At 38.7% G+C, this 17,499-nt stretch overlaps 1 protein-coding gene across 1 annotated transcript in view; it reads left to right on the top strand.

Moving 5' to 3' along the window:
* Nucleotides 1-17,499, top strand: part of LOC133974241 (receptor-type tyrosine-protein phosphatase gamma-like) — a 121,236-nt gene that overhangs the window by 58,912 nt on the left and 44,825 nt on the right. The window contains exons 4-5 of the mRNA XM_062412146.1: nt 2,903-2,998; nt 16,964-17,030. Of these exons, the coding sequence (XP_062268130.1) occupies nt 2,903-2,998; nt 16,964-17,030 (163 nt within the window). The remainder of the gene's footprint in view (nt 1-2,902; nt 2,999-16,963; nt 17,031-17,499) is intronic.

Raw genomic sequence — 17,499 nt, 5'->3', positions numbered from 1 at the left:
ACAGATACAGTAGAGAATGGACTAATAACATAGGAAATTACTAATGGGATGACATTAATATCCAATGACGATTGAATGGCAATTACTGCTCGTAGAGAACTAATAGTATATAACAAACACTGCTAGTTGGACATTAAGGAGATATTTTTCAGGTTGGACCTAATCATTCATCGTAACATTATTAAACATATGTTAGATGTGTGGACTCCTCTGTAAAAGGGAAAACAGTTTTACAGAAAAGAAACAACAGATTTATGTTGTATGAGTTCTAATTGGTCACAGGCCTCATTGATTGTTCATACAATATGCCAACTAGCTACCTCTTACAGCTAATGCCAGTCAAATATAATGGGAGATTTGAATTCTAGCCTTTCCTCATTACCACAATTATGCAAACACAAAAATAAGCAGTGAATCATTTCTCAATAAATGAAGCCCAGAGCTGTTAACGTTAGCAGTTTGTTTAGTCCACATTTCTCATACATGTAACGGCGAAAAAATTGTTGTCCTTCTGATTAGCTTTTTGTTTAATCACTTTCAAATCTTATTAAAAGTTTTCTTTACTTCTTAATGTGAAGGACCGGCTTCCAGCAGCAGCAGTCTTTGAATTCGCTGCTGCTCTAGTCAGGAGTGTGAAAATCCCACAGCAGGGAATCCCATAGTGTGTAATGAAAGCATGAAGGGCAGTTTTCACATTTATAGCAGACAAAGATTGTCTATTCATACATGGATCCATGTGTCCTCCAAATAAAGGTGGACAAAGAATATATATGTTTATATATAAGTAAATCCTAATGTTGTCAAAGACTTTATATCATAGTTAATTCTACATAGATGTTTTGTTTTGGTGCTTCCTGTTTCCAGCTCCAGCTTGATGGACTGATCATCTGGCTGTAGAAGAGCTATATATCCATCCATCCAGTGTGTGTGTGTTGAGCAACGTGAAATCTGAGACCTCATTATAATTATAACTATGCTATATATATGCTAGAGACTTTGATTATTGATGATGTTCTCCTGCACGTGGCATCTATTGCACTTCTGTCCGTCCTGGGAGAGGGATCCCTCACATGTGGCTCTCTCTGAGGTTTCTACATATTTTTACCCTGTTAAAAGGGTTTTTTGTAGTTTTTCCTTACTCTTGCTGAGGGTTAAGGACAGAGGATGTCACACCCTGTTAAAGCCCTATGAGATGAATTGTAATTTGTGAATATGGGCTATACAAATAAAATTTGATTGATTGATTGATTGATATATAATTAGACTGACATTGTTATACATGTTGTGCAATAGTAGTAGTAGATTTGACGTTGGCTTATTATTTATAATCATGAAATATGATTATTAAAATAACAATTATTTATTAAAAATAATTAAAAATTATAAAGCTATTAATTAAGAATAGTAAAACAATTAATTAGAAATGATACGGTTATCCATTAATAATAGTTACAATAATTAATGAAAACAATAAAATTATCAATTAAGAATAATACAATCTGTAATCATTGCTTATTGTCGCGGGGCACCACCCTGGTTACAGGGACCAACAATTCAGTCTTTAAATATCAGTCTCAAATGATATAAGTTATATTAATAATCTCAAGATTTAATATTAATGATTATATAATAAACAATGAAGGGTTTTAAGTTCGAGCACAGGCTATAGTAATCCAGCTGTATTCACATACATATGCACAAATAATCACAGAAATACGAATACTTTAATTAGAAAAGTATTTATTAAAAGGGGAAATAAAGTTAATGTTATTTCAATGATTCTTCATTTAACAAACTCCAATATTTCAAAGATGGCAACAACAGCAGCAGCATTTATCACAATTAAGACCACGCATGTGATACGGGGTATCTATGCGTGTGTGTGTGTGGTCGTGTGTGTGTCTGCCTGTTTGTGTCTCTCTGTGTGTGTGTGTGTGTGTGTGTGTGTGTAAGAAAGAAAAGGGGGAGTGGCTATGGCGTAATGACGAGGTCACGTGGTGACGTCCTCTGGCCGAATTCAAGGTGATGTTACATTCAAGTACTTTCAAGATGGAGGTTGCCTAAGTGAAGCCATGTTGCGAAAAGCAAGATGGCTGTCGGTCAGACTTTAAACAAAGGAATTTTTAAGACAAAGAGATTTCTTATCTCGTGGTTTTGGCGCCGAATGGCGTCGAGATGTTTAAAGGCTCTTTAAGTCTAGATTTCTCCATGTAACATGAAACATGTGAAAGGAGGTCGGGACGTGTGTAAAAACAGGTTTAGGAGAAAAGAGAGAGAGAGAGGGAGAGATAGAGAGAGATCGGGAAAGCTCTCAAAACATTGTCAGAGACAAACTTCCAGCGAAGCAGGCAGTCCAGTTACGTGAGATTTATCTTTTAACAGATGTAAATCTCCGCACAATATCTCTGACGGTAACACGTAAAAAGGAAACGCCGGCTCGTAACCGTGCGCTTCTCAGAACATAGTAGACAAAGGAACCGGATCTGAAGTCTCCAGTTCATCGCGCGTTACACGGCTAAAAACAGATCAGCGATCTACAAACAAACACACTCAAATAACAGTGTCTGGTGCTCAGCCTCTGCACTCTGGCCCAACATATAATAATATTAATGCTATCTGAACATATACTGACCTTTCTCAATCTCTCCCATTGAACTCTGGTTACAATTATACATCCAACTGAAGTCTATATACATACAAACAGCAGAATACTATATTCTATATACAGTTGAGCATTTATATCAATAGTATTTTGTAGGTAGAAAGTATTTGTATAGCTATAATTAGGGTTAACTTTGAGAGTGTGCATTCATTCATAATAGCACACTATGATGTATGGTTTTATTATCTTCAGTGAAGGAATGTGTCTCAAGATGTAACCCAGTGTTTCTGTCTCTCACAGATGCAGATCTACATGTACAACTCAGATGACTTCGACAGCCTCAGTGCATCGCTCAGGGAAAAGAGAATCATCGCAGCCATGGCTGTGTTTTTTCAGGTAGGAACCTTTTCTATGTTTCTCTCTCTATCTCTCAGTAGAAGTTGATCAAAGTACATTTTGTCTTTGTATAGGTTTGGTTAACATTTAACATCAAAACTTTAAGCAACAGAAGATCCACAAATACATTTAATTTCATTGAATTGCAATTTTCTTTACAAAGTGGTGTGCGCTAAGTCATAAATTACGATTGACCTTAGTTTGTGGGAGACTGGGGGTTGTATTTTTGTCTACTCTTCATGGGGTGTAGAGTGTGTTTCATCTATCTCTTCAGTTTGCTTTATCCTGTTGGTTTTCCAGAAAGCTAAAATGTCAGATTTTCTGTGCTGTAGTGCTTTGAGGGTGTGTGGGTATGAGCTGTAAGTCCTGTAAATCAAGATCAAAGTCCAGTCCCCAATAAAGTGCTCTACCTTCCCTTGGCCTGTGGAGTGGAGCTGTGGGTGGACTGGGATCACTGTAAGCTCTATCACTCTCTATTGACAAGAATAAAACATACCTACATATGAGGGTGTTGAACAGAATGAACAAAGTCATACATATGTTATATTTCTGTATTTTAATATTTTTTTCATTTTTCGTGATGATTCCTCGAGGAACGGTCAGGATCTTTAAAATGAACTGGGTTTATATAGAATGCACTTTAATGCCATCCTTTAGATTATGAAACATTTTTTATTTATTTATTAGAGGTTTTTGGTAGTTAGAGTTAGAACTTGCTTGAGAGGTTAACACTATATAATCAAGTGCCGTTTATCTCATTTAGTGTTTGTCAGTATTTGGATGAGAAAAGCTCCCTAAACTTTGGAATGGTTGCAGCACAAACACTTGAGATCCCACAATGTTGCCAGATTATTAGAATATTCAGAAGCCACAGCATCATGCCCATTCTAGCGGGGAATGAATGTGTCTTATTTCCCATGCACAGCCTACACAAAAGAGAAATTAATACTAAGAATGTTCTGTAAAATGAGGAATGTGTCATTTGAGTCAAACAAAAAATTCCTGCCAATCAATTTAATTTTCCATCTCTTTCCAAGTCTTTCATTGTCTTAAATTCAGACCTGATTATGGCATTTAAATAAGTAAACAGTAAGGAAAGACTGAAAACATTTATACTTTTCAGGAGTAGGAGGAGATGAGTAGGCAGATATAAAAAGTTGTTACCTGAAGCAGCCAAGTGAAAGCCTCCTTTAGCCTCTTTTATTTTGAGAAGCAGCTTAAAGTGCCTCCTCTATTGACAAGTAAATCCTTGTCCTCCAGAATAGCAAGCATTCTATCTATTCGATTAGATCTCCTTACAACCTTAACATAAAGTATGCATATATTTTCTCGGAACCTGATATTGATTAGTTGGATCTTATCACCTGAAAGACAGATTTAACCCGTGCGTCTCTTGCAGATAGATCTCAAGAAAGCTGCGCCTGGCTGCTTTGTTCACCATGCACAGTGGAGCGTGTTGGTGTCGGCCTCAGAAGTGCATTTTCCTTTATTCATCCAGTCACTGCTCACTAGCCTGCCTGCCTCACATGCTACAGTTTGTCTTTGGCAACCTGAGTAGACAGGCTTAAACTGTGTGTGTGTGTGTGTGTGTGTGTGTGTGTAGCTGCAGGAGGCGCTTTAAATTGATTGATTGTATGATGTAGTCCACACACACAGAACATCTATGAATGTGTGCCTATAAATCAAGTATTGATGCAGTTTTATCACTTGAATGTTTTACTTTAAGGGGAAAGAGCGATTTGTGTCTCTGTGTGTAGATGTGGTGTGTACATATTTTGTGAGCCATCACCCAATAGTTGTTTTTGACATGTGAGTACAAATTCATTACAAAACTGTTAGTAGTTTTCTTACTGTGTATTTGTGTGTGTGTGTGTGTGTGTGGAGCCGGGCTTGGAGAGTCTCGTGGGCCTGCTTGTGTTGATGGTGTTGAGAGAAGCTCTCCTCCTGGACTATACAGTTTAAATATGCCCTCTGCCATGCTGCACTGTTCTAAAGCAGCCTCCCTCACTATGCTCCATAGTGAGAACTGCTTGAGTAATTGTTTTCTTCGATTTTGTATTTAAATGGCTGCATATAACTGGCCAGATCTTTTATTTTTTGAGTTTCTTGGGTTGCTCAGTATACTGAATAACCAATTTGTCAGGCACAGGTGCCGTATATAAGCATTTGCTGTAGATACAAAGGTTACTTTAGAATCAAAAGATGGTACCACTCTTGCAGTGACTGAATTGCTTGATTTCAGAATTAAACTATTTTCACAAAGACCTCTGGTGGTAGAATAAAGACAAATGTTAACTATTGTGTTAATTCTATTTCTGTTACTTCCTTCTCTATTGAATTCAGCATGCCAACCAGCTAGCCCCAGCCACGGACTGTATATACAAATTAGGAACACATCTCCATTTCCCTCAACTATCCAACAATTAATGGCAAACATCCCGTGTACCAATGCCACTATCTTGACCCTAAGATTTAATTTGAAGCCAGAGTCTGACCAGTGGCGAATGCTAGCGAGGTCGCTCTGATACATGCACTAAACCAATTTCGTATCAGTCCTGTGTTTATAACATCAAGTGACTTCTCATTTTAATTATTTTTATATTCAGTACTCTTACTCTTAATTGAATCGTTTTGCCATTTTAGGCTCATCTTTGTATGAAAGAGACAAGTCCACATTACTTTATTACATTTTTGTGCACATAAAAAATTCCTTGTTATTCTTTTTGAAGACAATATAAATGATTTGAGGCTAAAAGAACTGCTAATGACAATTACTAACCTATAGGACAGACTGTGTGACTGATGATGCTTGTTTGTTATAAGCAGTGCATTCACTCAGGGTAATGACTCAATTCTGTCATTATTTAAGCCTCTCGTTGTACAAGCCAGTGTTATTGATTTTTACATTTAGAAGTGTTTTTCAGTTTTTATTTAAGTTTGCACAGTCCCATGCACATGTATTTACAAAATCAAATATTTGTATCCAAGCCCCAAACCAGATATTCACATATAATGGATGAATTGTATAGGCCTTCTCAGTAGATGTTACTAATGGGCTACATTTAAGTGGAATATGTTCAAAGTCATAACTTTATATGTGGAGCAAGCACATTGTACATGAAGAATGTCTAACACACCACATAAAACAATTTTAGCTAAATTAGGAGGTTCTCTAGCAAAATGACTTGTACATAATTGGCTGAACCTCCATTGGAAGGCAATGTATCATTGTCGGGAGATGCTAGTGGTATATGTCATTCTATCACTGCCTTATTTCTGTCCGGTTCCTTAAGATAATATAAGTCAAAACTAAGTAACATTATTATAGCATCTTATCGTCAGAGTCAGCCACATTTCTCTGGTGTCTTCAGTTCTATAATTTTGATTCCAGTTATTTCAGAGTAACATGGCTTTTCCCCCACTAGTACTTCACTAACTCAAATTGAAGTGGCTTTGAATGTCAACCTGTATTTTCCCCTTACCAAGTGCTGATGTTACCATCATGTACCTTCTCTAACTCCCATCATTGGTTGAGCACATACAGCCATGGGAGCAGCAAACTCCAGGATTAACACTGTGGCTCTGTGCACTGCTGACGTACAAAGTCACCCAGAAATTAAGTCAGGCATGCGCAAAGTTAAATGTGCAGTCAATCAGAGTTTGTTGATGACATCATATGTAGTTTTTGTTTAAAGTCAATATGTAAGTCAGTTTCGTCTCACCTTAAGGGAAAAAGAAATACACACATTCTCACTATCTTCCTGTGATCCCAGCCATTGGCCTTTCCAGTTTTAAATCAAACAGTGCCATTTATAGTTTGTCTCATCTGTGCTTTAACACCAGCTGATACTAAAATATTAGAAAAAACTTTAATATTAGACCACACAGGATCGACAGACAGAAATTTCTCTCAAATGCAACTTTACATTTCATCTCCACTGTTTAAACACATGGACAAGTCCAACCAAAAAAGTGGTAATGCAAATTTCTGAGGAAAAGGAGAGATGCATGTAGCTTGTATTATTGGCAGGAATTCATTACCAGGTCTCAAAGCACAGATTCAAAGCAGCACTGACAGCGTCAACCAAATACGTGATGTGACTCTTTACATTGGGAAAATGGAGATGAAAAGAAAAATCTATGGAAGTAAAGTTAGTTAGACAAATGAACCTCCATACAAACCTGTTGGCAATTTATATCTGCACACATTATTTTGTTTTGAGTCCAGTTAATGTCTGTTTGTTGGTCTTGTTCTCTCAGTACAGTTGAATTAAGTCAGTTAGTTTTACGTTTTCAGAACTAATTATACACCTTTGAACTAATTATTCAACCTAACTTCTGTTAACAGCCATTTCTAGGACACGGCTTATGATTGTAACTTAACATTTCCCATAAATATGAGTTTATGAGAGTGATAATGACTGCTCAAACTGATTGAAAATACCATCAGTTACCCCTCATGATAAAATCCAGTACAACCACAACTTAAGCATATCTGTAATTATGATTTTTTTTAACAAAGCAGTTTCCAGTAATTGATATTATTATAAATTTTTTTGTGGGGGGGGGGGGGGGGGGGCGGAGGAATCCTTGTCTGTTTACATGAGCCTGTATTACTCACATAATTGTAAACACGCAGAGTGCCCTGCTTGTCTTGATTTCTTTCTCTCTTAAGTGTTTCTCCATCCATCAGGAAGCCTTTCCCTCCTCTGCTATCAGTGTATATCTGCAGCATCTGAATAATTGCTTCTGTGTCATCTATTAATTAAACCATCACACTCGGGTTACAGGGCAAATTGGCCCCATCATCTCGACCGAGCTTGGTTATCACGCTTGTATGACCAACCATTGCTTTGCAGCACAGCGTCGGACTGAAATAGTTGGATGTTGTAAACATCGATCATTGCCCTTTTATTTGCTTATTTACAGCGTGGCCTGCCTCTGATGTTTACCTCACTCTCAGCAAGAAGCAGAAACATGTGAAACCAAGGCCAAGCTGGAATGTTCATCACATGGAACATCCAGTCCACCTTTGGACCATTTGTCCCTTTAGTTAACACAAGAATCCTGCTGAGTCGTTTCACATGATTTTGAAGCATCTGTACCTCATTTAATATTTTACAGTGAGAGGAAGGAAAAGGCAGGAGAACGAACAAAGAGATGATGGGAAATGTTTGTGTGTACTGAGAAAAAGAGCATCAATGGCAAAGAGCAGGATTGGAGAAAATGTAAAGTGGAGTAAAAAGAGTAGGGGGAAGGCTTCATGAGAAATAGTCCAAGGCAAAGTAGTTGTTAACCCTTATGGCTTTAACATAGATACGCAGAGTTGCAATGAACTACATGTGAAGTCATGAAGGCTGAGATTATTACAGGGAAGGGGCTTGTATTTCAAATTAAAAAAGCCTTTTCCTTAAGTTACTAAGGTGAAGGTTTTTAGTGTCTGTTGACCCTAAGAGAACAGATGTTCTCACTACGTCAAGTATCGGCTAGTTTAATTTGTTTCTTCTGAATTGCCATGGGTATTTTCAATCCAATATTATGAAAGTAGTTAAACTAGACTTGTCTGTATTGTAGATTTGAGGTGGTGCAGGTGTGGAGGAGGGTAGCGCAGTATGACTGAATAACAACAGTGAGAGAGCATTTTAAACTCTGATAGCTCAGGCATGATTGGCTCAAGGCACGGGTGTCAGTCAGTGATTGGATAAAAAGAGAATGAGCTGCTGGAGCCTAGGTGTAGCAGAAATTGTGTATGTGACTACGGAGACATGCACACCGACTTCCTGACTGAACCTTCACTTAACTTCATTAGCCTACTCCCGATGATGGTAATTACAAAGTATTAGCCAATCTGCTAAACCACCACCATCACAATGTTCACAACAAAAGAAGTCCTCAGGCTCTACAGTTATATAGTTACAAATGGAATGCATTACTTACGACACATCACTGTCTGAAGAATCAACTCTCAGTGTCTCAAAAATCAATCAGGCATTCCTCAATGCTGATTTATAAATTTAGTCATTTTTCTATGGAACACAAAGACATTGTAACAGCACCATGTTTATATCTGCAACTGCAGAGTCGTTTAAGGAATAAACCGGCTTGGAGTGTGTGCCTGTATGTATGTCCTCTAACCTGGCCATGCCAGACCCGTTCCCATCTGCAAATGTTTTACTTAATGCCAATTTTAATTTACAAGGAAAGTGGTCAATGCAAAATATGTCATTCCAGAGTAGAACCATAACTTATCAGAGATACAAAATGTAAACTAACATGTAGACTAACTCTTTATACAAAGATGGATGACGGATGGTTGATTCCCAAAGATGAAGCCAAAGTGTCTCAATCGCCACCTGGTGCTGTATAGTTAAAAAATTGACTCATTCATGTTAGGTTGTGGGATGGGCTTCATTGAAAAGTCAAAGTAGCCTATAGTGTATGTAAAATGTTGGTTATTATACAATAAATCAAATTGGACTTGTACAGCCCATATTCACAAATCACAATTCATCTCATAACAAGGTGTGACATCCTATGTTTTGACGGGACCGAGCTACCGCAGCTCCATCCTCCAATCGCAACTGTGTAGGGTCTGGCTCCATCTTTGTATACATTCTATTAGACTAACATGCTGTGTTTGTTCTATGATGCCTTGGCCACTCTGGCTGAGTAAGCAGTGTGTGTGCACTGCGGAATGGCTTGCCTTTCATTTTGCCACCCATGTTTAACAGATTAAAGCGTCCACACTGCCTGCGTAAACAGTGCTGCTCTTCTGGAAAATAGAGTTCTTGCACATTTTCTCTGCAATAGCCAGTGAAAAATTATGTTTCACCACAGTGCATATCTGCTGAATATGTCAAAATATAAATATTTTTAAACTCTTTAGCACTTCTATAGTCTTGATGACCACTCAAAGCATTATCCATTAGTTTGCCATTCACACACATTCAACAGTGAATCTATTAGCAGCACATTATTTTCTATGAGGGGAAATTCGGGGCTCAGCATCTTGCCCAAAGACACTTTGGCATTGCAGATTGGGATGACTGGGGACCGAACTGCCACCCTTCTGGTTGGAGGACGACCGCTCTACCTCTCAGCCTTGCATTTCTCATTACTGAATCCATTACTTTGTTTGAATAAGGCTTTTATCGTTAATGCAGGATTGAAAGTTGCACAACTACATACCGTAGAATTCTGACGTGTAGTAGCATATATAGCCATGCTTTTATTAAAGGAAATACAGTGATCATACCTGAATCCTCACATTGCAGCTCCTCTGCAGACACGCTGCATAAACGATGCCTGTGTGACCAAAAGACATATGCGACACACAGATCATCAATTAAAAATATATCTTAATAAAAATGCCCAAAAGATCAGTTCACTTTTGGTCAAGTTCTGAATTATTTTACCAGATCTAAATCCAAGAGGTGCTGAACAGCAAACTAATGTGTTTGTCTAGTATTTGTCCCCATCTCCCAGTACCCACTGATAAATTTGTCATTAATAGTAACTCCACTGCAATGTGTCTGGTTTGAAAGAACCATCACATCTATTATGCCATTGATTCATCAGCGGTTAGTCCGGCCAGTGCCAGGGGGAAGAAATGCGTCTCTCTATGACACAGAAGGGGGTGAAGCAAATCAAGAGAGAGGGGATACATTGTGAGGGATGTTGGATGGATAAAAGTGGAAGAAAGTGTTTGGCGATGAGAGAGAAGAATTGTTGGAGGAGAGAAATATGAGGACATGTCACATTGTACAGAGTTTTTTTTTCTGATTTGTCACTGCGGTGCGCAGTCCCTGTAGAGAAAGAGAGAGCCTGAGCTGTGGGAACAGATGAAGAGAAAGAACGAAAGATATAGGATTTAAAGAGGGAGAAAGGCATAGATAGAGAGAGAGTAGAACATTTTGAAGTGAGGCCTGGTGGCTCAGGATCTCGGGGGACGAGCCTGTGGGCTTTCAGAGACAAACATTAATAATGAAACGCTAATTCCCTCTGTCCTCCTTTCTTTCTCTCCTCCTCCCTTTCCCTTTTCTCTCCTCATTTTCTCTGTGTCTCCATGGCCGCCTTTATTTCTCTTAATCTCTTTTCATTTACACACACACACGCATGCGCGCACACACACACACACACACTTTTTCCTCACCCAATTTCTGTCTTGCCTTGAACCAAAAACAAGCTTATTTCACTTCCAGTTATGAACATCTGCTAAGTTCAAACTGTGTCTAACATTGCTGCAAGTAAGTTTAGGGTAATTCATTATTCTGTGTTACTGTACAAGCCCATGTTGTCAATGGGGATGATCCCAAAGAAGCAATGGAATACTTCCTTGTTACACAGTCCTTCAGCTTAAGCCATGTGTCACTGTTTCGATTCTTTCTACCATTTTGGCCACCTGCCCTTGGTGTCATAGTTACCTGAGACTGCCTCAGACAAAGATGATATCTCCATATGATCCTAGTTTTGGTGATGTCACTTATCCTCATGGTAATGCAGAAGGCATTTTACAAGCTAGTCATGGATTGGCAAGAATGCATCTGAAGGAAGAGTTCCTCGGTCGAACTTTGTTACAGCCCCTGTAGAGCTGAGAGTTTGCTGAGTTCAGCAGAGTTGCTCAACTCATTTGCATATTTCCATATGATTAAGTTGTGAACCGGCTTAAGATAAGGCATTCAGGCACATAACCTGCTAAGGAGGTTGTTGTTTTCATTTCTGTTTGTGTGTTAGTAGGATTACACAATAACTAACAATAACTCTATTATTTTTTGAAACTGAAGGGTAAGATATTGGTCAACGAATTACCCATTAGATTAATAAAGTCTAAATAAAGGTGAGAATCAAGGATTGTTATCATTACCTTTTTTTTACATTGCGAGATAGTGCTTTTTTGTTTGACATTTTCTCTATTTTACCAAATTAAATTCATGGATCTTGATGAAAAACCTATTTAGAGAACTAATATCTATGAGGCCGTACAATTAGGGCGACTTAAGGGGGAGTGCTGGACCTTGGCAGAGGTAAGCACTTGAACACTCATGGTTCCGTATCCAAACACGTGCTAGGTAACATACTGCGAAAATGCACTTTGTGTTTGGTGTGAACACAACATAACACAAACTCAGCTTATTAACTGCATTGGGCTCAGGTCAGGAGTGCACACAAAAAACTAAATACCTGTTGGGTTAAGGTTGTGCCATTTTCTTTCAGCATCGTTCAAACAGTCTTATGGGCCATCCACATGGTGACATTATGCAAACAGCTTTTGGGCATTTTTCTTTTATAACATTTTGTAGTCACCATGAATGAATGTGCAACATCATCAACAAGCCAATAGGAGATTGTGTTGACGCTGTTTTGAAGGAGATAGTAGGCCTACGCTTGTTTACGTTTGGACAACACATGTTGCTCTCACCCAAAAAGAGCTGTTGCCCAATGAAGGACGGATTGCAACTCTACCTGAACATCCACAAACATCAGTGAGCAGCAGGAACAGTTTGAAATTAAAGCATGTGTATGTCACATGATCATTCACGTGTACACCCATGTGTAGAATCATGGGTGTTTTGTTTTTTATATAATTCCTACTCAAGGTAATTGGATGAAATCATCCACAAAATTGCTTGCTTTACAATAGTATGTTTTCATGTGGTTGATGAAAGCCTAGAAATTGAACAGGCTGTGTTTTATTCAATGTGCTTTGGCTACGGTCCAAGCAGGCAGGCAGTGTGAGGACAAATCCCAATAATCCCTCTCACCAAACTTGACAATGAAATCCTATCCAACGAGAGTAGTGTTTTAGAATCCAAATGGACTTTGCGTGTGTGTTTGTTAAACCCCCAGGTGATGTGCATGTGTCCAAATCTAGGACATGCGAGGTCGAGGAAAGTCAGGCGAGGGAGGGGTGGGATGACAGTCTTGGCAGTCTCTTTGCTGTTCATGCAACTCGTTGGATATGGATGCTGGTAGTGGCTCTGCCTGAGTTTGCTTTGGTTCTACACAACACAGCTCTCTGTTGCTCTCCAAGGCATATTAACACTTTTGGCTAAAAGTGAAAAAATGATATTTCACCTAAAACTGCATTTTAATTAAAGGAAATCTATTGATGACCTGACAACCGTAAAGTATCTCCCTCTTTTCCACCCACCTCTCCTCCCCTCCGCATTTTTCCATGACCTTCTATGTAAGGTGCCTTGAGATAATGTATGTTATGATTGGATGACTGTGACATTGATGATTATCATTAGTAGTAATTGTTGTTGTATCTGCATGTAGTCAGTAGTGGTAGCAGTATAGTAATAATAATATGGTTGGAGTGATGTTGATATATGTGTCAAAATAAAAGTAGCTAATAGCAGTTTTTTTGAAGCAGGTATAGCCACGGTGGCAGCAGGGTTAGCAGTTTAAGCAATAGTCAGTGTATTAGAGCAGCAGTAATGACTTATATTTCAGAAAGACAACGCTTGTCAAAACAGCAGCTTTCTTTTTGTTTCTGTGTGCACAGATGTACTGCAGGTGGTCCTACTGCCCCTCAGAAGAATAGGCTGTTCCTGTTTTTAATGAAACAGCTTTTCCTTTATTGATCCCATGATTGACTCTCCAGTAGTGATGAGTCGTTCTTGAACGATTCGTTCATTTTGAACGAATCCTTACAAGGACTCGGGATTAACAAGTCCTCTCAAAAGAGATTCATTCATTTTCTCGTGGCCGCGCATCGGGACTGTTGCATAGGCTGATGCAGGTCTCGTGAAAAATAATCCAAGGACTCGTATCCGGTAGATGAACGAATCATTGATCTGAAGACTCTTTTGGCAGATGAACGAATCATGGATCTGAAGACACGGTCGGGAGTTGAACGATTCGTTCATCTGCCGGGTACGAGTTTTTTTGATCGTTTTTCACGTGAAAACTAATGACTCGAAAAAGGCTCTGGTCATCTCACGCCTTGATTACTGCAACTCCCTCCTGGCAGGTCTGCCTGCTACTGCCATCCGACCTTTGCAGCTCATCCAGAATGCAGCAGCTCGACTGGTTTTTAACCAACCGAAATTCACTCACGCTCCTCCGCTCTCTTCACTGGTTACCAGTGGCCGCTCGCATCCAGTTCAAAACACTAGTACTTGCGTACCATGCTGTGAACGGATCAGGTCCAGCCTACATCCAGGACATGGTCAAACGTTACACCCCAACTCGTTCACTCCGCTCTGCTTCGGCTAATCGGCTCGTTGCTCCCTCACTGCAAGCTAAACACTTTTACGATTGTTTGCTGTCCTGGCTCCTAGATGGTGGAATGAGCTCCCCATCGACATCCGGACATCTGAAAGTAGACACATCCTCCGCCGAAAACTAAAAACACACCTCTTCCGACTTTATCTTGAATGAATGGAGAAAAAAAAAAAAAAAAACACACACTAACAACTCTTTGAAACTAACACTTTTGGTAGCACTTAAATGGCACTTAGTTATAGCACTTTGTAGTTTTGTTTTATTTTGAAGAAATTGTACTTTCTTGATTCTTGTTGTCCTGGGTCTGTACCCTCGGGGTTGAATGCACTTATTGTAAGTCGCTTTGGATAAAAGCGTCAGCTAAATGAAATGTAAAAAAAAGATTCGTTCATTTTACTGAACGAGATTCAAAGAACGAGTCGGTAAAAGGATCCAAACTTCCCATCACTACTCTCCAGTCAACATGACTGTTACAATGAACACAGAAAAAGCTGGAAATGAACACCAAATGTAATAGCATAACTAACTGTTCCATTGTGTGGTGAGCCATAGTTGTAGAGATATAGCTTCATTATGGGACTCACACTAAATTACACACAAAGGACACAATTACTTTAGTTCACCTGGTATATGATCTGCAGCATATGATTAGCAATTTAAACCAGAGAAGTCAAATGATTGTATGCAGAAGTAGATAAAATAATTATTGACCCAAAACTACATACAGAAGAAAAGAGGCCACAGCTATAAATACTGTATCTGTGATTCATATTTTATTAAAACAACTGCTAAGGAGCCAGCCATCATCTCCCCCTGCAGTTTTAACATTTATACCAGTATGTAAGTATAATTGGCGTGAATATAATTTGTTTATTTCAAAGCATTGAAAAAAAGACACTTTTTAAAAAGACCTCACTGCTGAAGTTTGTACACAGACTTGTGTAACCTCCATATTACTATGTTTTTCTTTGGAAAATGCATTAACACAGCTACGTATACAGCACGCTCATTTTAGTTTGAAACACAGAGATGTTTGGACACATGACATAGATGCTTGCTGATTGGGTCTTTATAGACCATGTAGCATATGCTGATATGTCTGGAAGAATACAAGGCTCGGCATTGTTGTATAACACAACATTGAAAATCAAATGTTGCTGACCCTGTTGTCTTGCTTAAAGCTGTTGTGCAGTTAAATTCAGCATTTTGCAATGATTAGCTGCTTACATGCATGGAGACAAGCTTTTGTTTGAGCAGTGCCAGTTCACCAGCATGGGCACGTCTTCTTATTTTACGGTGGCAACTGCAGCCTGTGTACAGGAGCAGTCACGTCGTATGTTTTAAGGAACCAAAACGCTTATGTGGACAGACACAATTTTATTTTCAAATAAAAAACATAGCGTGTAGCTTTGAGTTCCTAATGAAATGTGTTGATAACAAAACGGCAATAGTGGGAGCAAATTGCGAACTGCAAATCGGAATGCACTTGAGGATACAAAATCACTACAGGAAACATGCAAATTGACTAGACTTTTTTTTTCTTGTTAGTGTTTAACATCTTAAAGGCAAGTGGACAAAAATACTTCACCCTGCTGTCTGTACAAACGGGTACTTGCTCGTCACCCTACAATATGTGTAATAGCAGTAATTATCTGGAATTTCAATAGAGCATCACTCAAACAATTTCCATGTTCCATTCAAATTATTTTCATGTGAAATTTGTAATGCATGTCCATGAAAGTAGTCCACCTATTTCTAGTCTGATGGATTTCCTTCTACAGACATGTCATATAACAATCTTTTGTGCATTTTAAGCAAATATTTAACCAAAGAGGGCTCTGATCAGGCTGACTGGTCAGTCATATTTGAAGGCACTTGTTCTTAGCCTTTTTGTGGGCCTGTTTTTCTTTTATTGATTTCTAGCTTCCATGACAACAATGATGCTCTAATTGAAGACAATGAAAATGCATGTGTTACTATGACATCGCTCCCTCTTTGAGTTGCCATGGAGAGGGCCTTGTTGATTGCTACTGATCGTTTCTCGTAATTACGCTGCACTTGGTTTCTCAGGATCTCTGCTGTGCTTTTTGACTTTTTTCCTCCACCCATGTCACTTTTATTGCCCCCTCTCTCTCTTTCTCGAGAGAGGATCTATTATTTCCTCTCTCTTTCCACAGGTTTTTTAAAACATAATGTTGGCGACTTTACTATGATTATGATTAGATGTGGGCATTATATAAGCTTAGTTCCCTGCAGGAATAAATAATCACCTTATCTGAGTCACTGCAGCAGCAACAGCAGGTATAAACAGAATTGAGGTAAACAATCATTGGCCGTAATGTGATTACTTTGTTTATTGTCTTTGGATTTTATTTGTATATATCTTTTCTAGTCTTGATTGTTTGGACATTCCCCATTCATACAAACATTCATAAAGTGCAGCTTTTGTAGCACTTCCTCTTTACAGATCAATCACAAACTTCTAGCACAGCCGTCAGGAGCAATTGTGGGTTCCGTCTCTTGCCCAAGGACACTGTTAAATAAGAAAACCAAAACATGTTGGTTGTCTTACAGGGGGTTTGATGGACCGTTGACACCAGTTTAGTCTCTCAACTGGACTGAGAGCCTGTACTGACTAATATATTATGCTTAATCTGTATACAGTGATGTAGTCTTTTAACAATGCTTTGTGTGATAATCCTTGTATTTTACAGCAGATCTTTTTGTGTTCCTCAGGTTGGAGGGAAGGACAATCCTGCTGTCGACCCCATAATCCATGGCCTGAAGGGCGTGGTCCATCATGGTGAGTGGCAGTGCTAGTGCCCAGTATCACAGGGAATAGATGGCTACATTTTAAGAGGTTTCAAGATGTTGTTATTCTTCTCTGTCCATCTATTTACAGAAGAGTTAGATTTTAGCACTGATGAACATTTAGCGTCCATTAAATTCTGACATTGAGCTCTGACATCAGAAATCAGCACAATTACACTATATTTTCTCCATAACTCACTCGAATTAATAAAAGTACAATTTGCATCCATAAGCTTACACATCTGCATGCAACCAGTCAGTGGTGGAGAAAAGGTAACATTTCAAAAAAGGCTCATGCAAAGAAATCAAATCAAGCAGCTGGGATTTAAACTATTGAACTCTGTTATTTCTTATAATCCGAAACTATCAGACATGATAGAAAAATTTAATTTTCACATTTCAAATATATAATGGTCAAAACTATCAAAAAAAAATAAGACCACAGTTGTAACATAAATGTT

The sequence above is a fragment of the Platichthys flesus genome, chromosome 2 (assembly GCF_949316205.1).
Source record: "Platichthys flesus chromosome 2, fPlaFle2.1, whole genome shotgun sequence".
Lineage (NCBI taxonomy): Eukaryota > Metazoa > Chordata > Actinopteri > Pleuronectiformes > Pleuronectidae > Platichthys > Platichthys flesus.
The sequence above is the reverse complement of the archived record's forward strand: the minus strand, read 5'-3'. Positions and strand labels throughout refer to the sequence as shown.